Source organism: Chanos chanos, chromosome 7, assembly GCF_902362185.1.
Source record: "Chanos chanos chromosome 7, fChaCha1.1, whole genome shotgun sequence".
In the NCBI taxonomy this organism is placed as follows: Eukaryota; Metazoa; Chordata; class Actinopteri; order Gonorynchiformes; family Chanidae; genus Chanos; species Chanos chanos.
The window spans coordinates 45,290,181-45,298,738 of NC_044501.1; the positions used below are offsets into that span (position 1 = coordinate 45,290,181).

Below are 8,558 nucleotides of genomic sequence, written 5' to 3' on the forward strand. Positions count from 1 at the left end.
GTATGATCATCATGTTCCTGAAACTGAAATGTGATATTTCTCAAATTTTTCACGAAGAGGCACAGATAAGTTTAAGTTTAGTGCATTTTACTGAACAAATGACAATATAATTTGGCAGCAACCTGCTATGAAATCAAAGGGTGACCTAAGACCTTAAATCTGATCTTCAGCGCTCATGGTACTGTACAGTTTCACATCAAATGCAGGGTTTAGCATGAAGTAAATTCAGCTTCTGATTATGAGGTGATGGCTAAAACAATGAGGACTCTAAGTACCCAGATTTGAGGAACCGGGTCTACATCCAGTCTGAAGGGCGTGAATTACTGTCATAAAACCAGTGGCAGGAATCATGCTTATGTGTATTCCAGGTGGCACAGCTGTTGATGTGGCATATTTGAATTTCACCAGTACCATTGGTTGGGTGGAATGTGAAAAGGAGAACTTTTGGTGGTTTTATGAGTTGTGACCACAAACAGCACGTCTCTGTTAGAAACTATGTCACCCTACACGTCACCACATCTTAAACATCATTTCATCATGTGAGTATTGTGACAAACCAGATAGCTTAGCAACGTATTTGGAGCAAGTTTCCATAGATGACTGTGTTATTGCGGAAAAGGTAGAATGAACTTGACACAGAGAACATATAGAGAACGTGGAAGGCTGGCGCCGTCAGCTTTTTCACGAAAAGAAACAGGAAGAGTGAGCTGAGTGACGACGCAGATCAGCGGGTGCCAGAGAAAGAGTGGGTCCATATACCCGAATTTTGTTTCCTGGGCTGCCCCATTGTCTCCTTGCTGTTATTTTTACGCAACTAAGAAAAAAATGCGAGGCTTAAATTGAACATAAGCACAAAGAGAGAAAAAAAAATCTGCAGATGGATCTCGAAACTTTTCCAGTAGAGCAACAAATTGGATGAGAGAACAATAACTCATTGGAATGTGCAAAATATGTTCAGTTTTGTTTTACTGTAAAGTGGACTCTATGTGAAAGACACCTGCCAATATAATACTTGGAGGAATAACAAAGTTGCTGGATGGTGTTGAGAATGTAATATAAAAAAAAAAAAAAAACATATCAAAAATTGGCAGTAACACAATGTCCTCTTTTTTGATGACACAACAAGCATATGGCAAAAGAATGCTCCGTCTTGTTTTCATAACAACCCTTAGATTGAACTCAGAAATGTGAGTCTCCCTGAGTTCTACATTACTGTTTTTTGAGCATATTCTGGAGTAACATCCCTCCTGTTGTGGGGCTTAGCAGAATGTTCTCTGTGGTATTAAGGTCAGAAGAGACGTAATTACATGCCTTTGTCCTCACAAATTCCTTACCCTCACACATAGCAAAGACCAGACATCACTTATTTTCTCTCAGATATGGGTTAAAAGTATTTGTTATCTATGGAAGATAACAAATACTGTGGAGATGTGGAGCATGGATATAGCTTTGCACATGAAATTGTTTTCTTTAGTCAGCGACATCATGACTCAGTCTGGGTAACATCGTGTGCACAGTGAGCAGGGGAGTCCTCTCTCATCTCCTCTCCTCTCTGCTCCTGTTTCGAATGTATCATCATTGAACTCCAATAAAGAAGACTACCACTGAAAACCATCTCTGTGCCCGTTTACTATTTTTAACATTCAAAACTTCGATGCCTAACAGTGTAAAATAAATAGACTAAACATTTTATAAATCTGACACAAAACTAGGATGATGAGAATGGAGACTAGGCCTAAAAACAGCTAAAACGTTTCCTTACATCTGCTGGGCTTATCTAAGGTCATTTCTAGTCAAGAAAGCAAAGCTTGCAACAAAAAGACATGGCAAAATCACACTCCAGACAGCTTGAAGTCACAACGACAATTGCAAAAACAAGTATAGCCACTTATAGCACTTCATCTGAGAACCTCACAAGAAGCATTGAGTTTTTGTGAGTTGAATTTGTTCAAGCACATCTGCAGACCACATTACCACTCTCTCACTTTCAGGGTTGCAGTGGTGGCCGGTGCCTATCCCAGCGTTCATTGGGTGCAAGGCGGGGAAACACCCTGGACAGGTCACCAGTCCATCACAGGGCAGACACGCAGACATTCATACCTAAGGGCATTTTAGTGATTCCAATTCACCTAACCTGCATGTCTTTGGACTGTGGGAGGAAACCCAGGCAGACACAGGGAGAACATGCAAACTCCACACATAAAGGACCCCAACCGCCCGGCTGGGAATCGAACCTGGGACCTTCTTGCTGTGAAGTGACAGCACTACCCACTGTGCCCCCACATTACCACTAACAAACAAATTATTAGAAATAGAACGAAAATGTAAACAATTATAAACTTATGTTAGCATTTAAATTCAGTATTCAAACCTGCATTAATACTACCCTGTTATTCCTATCACACTGTATAATCTTATTTTCAGCTCATACTTTTCAGTGATATGAAATAGCATTTGGAAACAGTTATTGCTAAAACTACTTTCACTTTCACATTGTTGCTTTAATGGAAAAGTTGTGGTGGAACAGATACTTTATTATTCTGTCACCTTGGGTTCAGCCCATGCATTATCCACACCAGGGTACACGTGTACACCTACATTCCAGGCTGTAAGTCACACAGTTGATACAATGACAGTACTGGCTCTACTCAGATCTCTGTAAATTTCCACAACTGCTGAGCATATTTCCAATGTGTGTGCGTGTGTGTGCGTGTGTGTGTGTGTGTGTGTGTGTTCCAGTCTTTCAACTGTAATCAATGCAGAGCTCAGCAGGTGTCCATGAATATCACTCTTTTTGTATCATATCATTTCATAGAGATTTAGAAAATATTAATATTACCATCAGCATATATTTTAGTCATAAAACCAGTGGATATTTTTTTTTCTAATAAACAAAATGATCTGTTTCGGGTACATAAAGTTTTCTATATGTGAGAGAGTATTTACCGTCATATAATGTCACAATACAGCAATTGTACAAATATGTGATGCAAATTAAAGATGATGCAATTAGTTATTTAAACCTACTGTGAACTAAACACTTAATCACTACTGTAGTTGACACAACTGACTGATGACTCTCTATACAAAGAAACCAGCCACTTTTTAAGAACTTTAGAGTTACTGAAGAGTTACAGAACTACTCGGAATGGGAACAACACAGTTCCTAAACATAGTGTTGTTTGGTTTTCCCACCACACTGCAAGAACCATGAAGATTATGTAAATTAGGATCATGAGTCAGTGATGCAGAAAGTGTGAGTGCGTCTGAGCCACAATGGTAATTGTGCCCTTTATGTGAATTTTTTTTGTAATCCCTTATCTTTGCCTTATGGTGCATATCCAGTTCAGCTAAATGATAAAAAGGTTTATCAGAAAGTTTTGTATGTCAAGGCAACGACTCAAACACTCTCAGACTCTCACCCTCTGGATAGATGCCAGCTCTTTTTCCATCATTTTCTGTGTGTTCTGGTTTTGCATTCTGTTACGATTTGACTCCAAAAATGATAATATTCGCTATCATCAGTTGCTTGTTAAAGGAGTGTAACCAAAATTGTTAGCCTCTGTTTTTTACAGTCCGGTTTTACTGCAACCTCCAGCCCGTCGAAAAGCTCCCACTCTGGAGTGGGCAGAAAAAAAGCCCCTGCTGGCTCCTGTGGTGGAAATGGGGGCAACATTCCTGATTCCTTAAGAAAACTTCTTTGGCTCCTGCAGTGGAAAAGCAACTGATGAAAGAATTTAAGCCCTGTAAAGGAAAGCGAAGAGAAAAAAATAAATATTTCCTCTTTCACATTCTTTTATCTGAACAATGAAGATGTCAACACAATTGTGCACTGCAAGGTGAGAAGATGGGTGTGACACCCACGTTACTTCATGCCAAACTCAATGTGAAAGTAATGCTGCCTCTATATAAACCATGAAAACAAGTGCACCTGGCAGAAGACAGTTGCAGACCCAAAGAAGAGTGCGAGACAGGTATATGAATAAATTATACTATACAAACTATACTATATAAAACATCATATAAGTTCTAAGCAAGAGCGTGAGACCAGAGGTAAGTATGCATTTAGAATACTGTCGTACTCATTACTATTACTATTAATATTTCTAATACTACTACTGAACGTTCTGTTGAAGTTTTTTACATGTTTATGGAAACTTTTTTCTCTTTCTTTTCTATTATCAGATGAATGTTTCAAAATTATAATATCTTGAAGTGCACTATTTTGCATCATGTAAAATAATATACTGCCTGAATTATTGGTTGTAATTCATTTCTTTATCATGATTACTTATTGCTACTTGTTTGTTTGCTCTGAGTAAAAGTAAAAGAAGAGGAACTTGATAGACTAACCATTAAGCATGTGAAACAATGTTTGTTCTTTTATTGTTTTGGTTTGGTTTTTTTGTCATATGATGGGGAGATACTCTTTAAAAATGTGTCCACCATAGTCCAAAAAAAGCACTGAAAAACACTGAATCTAAATTAAATCTGTTCTTTTTAAAGGTCTGCTGGGTTGTTCATGATGACTGTTCCACTACACATGGGTTTCTCCCCTCACCTCCTTTACCCGTGTGCCCTGCTGTTGGCTGCCTTGATCCCTGTCCAAGCGACCAGTAAGACTGGGACTTGCAGTGAGTGCGATAAAGTCTCTTTTGTGCCAGGATACAACCTTGTGGGAGAGGGCTTTGATGTGGTAAAGCTCCAGCGGAAGTCTGCATACGTCATCGATGTTCAGACCTATCTCTTTGAAAACGACACCTGCGCACTTCGAGAGAATCAGCTACTGAACGGTGAAGTTCAGAAGTTGCCCGTGTCGGTGCAGGACTGGCGCTCTGTAAATAAATGCTCTAAGAAGCTCAAAAATACTGTCCACAGTTCTGTCAGCTCTCTTGTGCAATCAACCACTACTCAGATCACGAATGACTGGAAAGTGGGTTTGGACCTGGAGTACCTGGGCCTATCAGTGGGTGGGGAACTTGCAGGGACACGTTCTGACTCCGCAGGCTTTGCCATTCAAAGGGCAAAAGAGGATAAATTTGTCTTCTCCTCCCATTTGTTTAACTGCGTACATTACAGGTCAGTCTGAGTTACATTGCAAGATGTCACATATATTTGAAAGGTTTTGTTGTTCGTAGCTTCAGTCGATATTCTATAACAAAGTTAAAAATTTTCTTGTGAATATGTTTACATGTGTATTATTGTAACACAATCAGTGGCAGGTGTGTTTAGACATCTATCCTTGTCCGTAGATTTTTAATGCATATCAAATATGACATTCTATTTTCAATGCGTCTGTGCTCTCTCTAGGTTCCGGGTCAAAACCAGTCCCCCTCTGAGCACAGACTTCAAAGAAGTGATTTCAGCTCTCCCTAAAACCTACGACACAGACACCAAGAATCAGTATCGGCGCTTCATTGACACTTTTGGAACTCATTATATCAAACAGGTAGATTTAGGTGGGAAGATACGCAAGGTGATGGCCATTCGTACTTGTCTGGCCAGTCTCTATAGCCTAACCACTCAAGAGGTGCAACGCTGCCTCTCGGCGGGTCTGTCTGTTGGGCTTGGAATAGTAAGTCCTAGTGCCTCACTTGGTTCTTGCGAATCAGTGGTGCAGAACAGCGGCACGGCTACTCACGATCAAAGCAGCTTCCTCTCATTTTTCACAGAGGTGACAGGTGGGGAAGGGTGGCCCGGCAATGTTAGCATGACCCACGATGACTCAGCGGGGTTTAACAATTGGCTTGATAGCCTGAAGACACACCCAGATATAGTGCAGTTTTCTCTCAGTCCGCTGCATCTGCTCGTAACTGATCCTGATGTTCGTTACAATCTAAAGACAGCTATTCAGCAGTACGTGCAGGAAAACGAAATGCCTAGCAGCTCTAATAGTCACAGCTGTGGGCTCCAGAGCCTGAACCTTTCCCCTGACTGCTGTCCCAAAGAGAGAAGCAAAGGTCAGCTGACAGTGTTCATTGAAAGTGGCTGGGACCTGAAAGGTGATTACTGGGGAGAATCAGAGGCGTACGTGAAAGTGATGCATGGGCTGACTGAGAAAACGACTCGACAGATTAGGTCTAATTATCCCTCTTGGGGCCGGACATTTGATTTTGGCCCTGTCGATGTGGGCCAGATCCTGAGGGTGGAGCTGTGGGATGATGATTTCTATTCTGATGAACTCCTGGCTGTTTGCAGTTTCCGGACAACATCGGGGGATCACACCGAAATATGCAGAGGCAACCGTGGCAGTCTGAGGTTCTCCTACAGTCTTCAGTGTGACAAGCACCTGACTGGGGACAACTGCCAGGAGTACAAGGCAGACCCCAACTAGCTGCTCATATCAGAAGAAAAAGTAAAAGAACACAAGTCTTACTGAGATGTGCTAAAAAGTATATGAAAGGCAGTTCTTTTATGTGACATTATATCGTCTAAATAATCATTAAGTAGCTGTCCAGAGGAATGTGTGATACAGGCTATCCTTTTTCTGTCAATGCATAAAGTGATCAGTGATGGGAATATTATAAGATTGATTTTTTTCTGACATGCAATGGTTGATTGTTTTTTTCCGAAAGAAAATGAGTTCCAAATTGTCTTATTGATTGTCCTCACGGGGCTTTTTGAGGTTTCTTTGTGTTTTTTCTTCTCCTTATATGACAACAATAAACAAATTTAAAATCTAATAAGGTTTTGATTGTCTCTGTCTCCTTAACAAACCTCCATCAAGAAGTCCCTTAATATATCTCCAGAATCATTCAGCAGGATAAATATGGAAAGTACCTTTAGGATTTGTGGGGAGTCATCTCCAGATATTTAGTTATCACACTTGTTGCAAAAAGACTATATTTAATCTATAACCCTTAATGCCAAAAAAAAAATTGCCAGCACTGCAGCCATTCGAGGGACAAACTGCCCTCTAACAAACACAAAGTAATGATGTAAATACTCCACAAAGAGGCAGCTGTGTAACTGGTTCGAAACGCGGGCAACAAGGAACCTTGGACATATGGATACCAGTATTTACAAACAAAGAGAAAAACAAACAAACAAACAAATAATAGCACATGCGATTTTATCTATCTTAGTCTTACTTTAATTTTGATGTTAATATTTTGAATTACAATACGAACATAGTAAAAATGAAGTGTAAGTTTGGTTAAACCCTTAGGTCTCTGGTTGGGGGCTGTCATGTGGGGCACCACCTAGGCAGCCTGAAAGGAGTTTGATCACTAGCATGGTACGACTATGCAACTCAAGTTCCCCAGTGATGCCCACTTGCCTAGGCATGCGTTGACCCCAGTGATGTGTGTCTGGAACAAGAGCTTGTCTTGTGGACGAGCCGTGGTGCCAGTCCCTCAGACAACAGAACAGATTGTGCCAGCTCTCAGATTTGCAGGTTATTACAAGTGGTTTATTCATGCTTTTGCCAAGATTGCGGTCCCATGTCGTATTCGGATTCAGGGAATTGTGCCTAACAAGAGCGTGAATGTAGTAGTGGTGTGTCCCCCACGTTGGCAGATAGGGCCGGGCCGGCTCAAAAAGGCACAGACAAACAAATGCCCGTCATGACTCTACGTGAACTGCTGCCTTCACTTTCACCTTTACCTTGACATCAGCTTAGAAGAGGCAGCCTTAGTGCAAGTCCAGGATGACCAGGATTGCATCATTGCCTATGCCGGCCAAAGCTTGCATCAAACTGAGAGGAATGATGAAAATGATGGTTCCCTCAAATTGGAGCTGGTTCCCTCAAATTGGGCTATGACTGAAAAATTTAGGGGTAGATTACATCACGGGATGGAGGTCTGGTGGGTGGGGGCGGGGGGGGGTTAATTGTTGTTACTGATAACAGTACTTTTAATGTACCTAAAAACGCCAATACGGGGGCCGTGAAGAATTGGTGGGTAGCCCAACTCAGGTATGTGATCAGTTCTGTTCCACGAGCAAGGTAAGGAATTGGTCACAAGGGAGGCTTGATATTCTGGCCCGGGTACACAAGAGACCGATCTTTGAAGATTCTGGATCTTGGCCCCACAGGTGGAGGCTGAAGGCATTTGAGAAGATTACAATGAGCCAACAGGCCACTTTAGTAAAGAGGAGACTCCACCCTGCGACTGCACTTCCCCAGGCTAAGGATGAACTTCACTATAAAGTAACGGTCTACTAAGTGCCCCCAGAGCTAAGTGTGTGACAAAAAAAGTACTTTTAGCTTGCTTTGCGTACTTTAAGAGTTATCTCAGGTCATATCCTTCCTGTGTGTGTGCAAGTATGTAGAGAGAAACTCAAGGGGATGAAACCACAGACACAGACACACACACAGTGCTCAAAACTGATTAGAGATCAGTCTGAACTGAAAAGCAAGTGTTAACTGAATGTCATCAGCAAATAAGGGGGAGGGATGGTGGTGTGGAGAGAGCACGCATGTGTGTGAGTGAGAGAGAGAGAGAGAGAGAGAGCGAGAGAGCGAGAGAGCAGAGACGATGTAACTGCGATAGTAGTGCTACACACATATTTCACATCAGGAATCAGGTAAGAATAAGTTTTGTATTCTTAAGTCTTAT

The 8,558-nt window shown here is 41.4% G+C and overlaps 1 protein-coding gene across 1 annotated transcript; it reads left to right on the forward strand.

Annotated features, from left to right (window-relative positions):
• Positions 1–4,525: 4,525 nt before the first annotated feature.
• LOC115816488 (perforin-1-like) lies at positions 4,526–6,334 on the forward strand. Its single transcript, XM_030779442.1, has 2 exons — positions 4,526–5,079; positions 5,311–6,334. Exons 1-2 carry the CDS (start codon positions 4,526–4,528, stop codon positions 6,332–6,334), a joined length of 1,578 nt encoding a protein of 525 aa, XP_030635302.1.
• Positions 6,335–8,558: the final 2,224 nt, after the last annotated feature.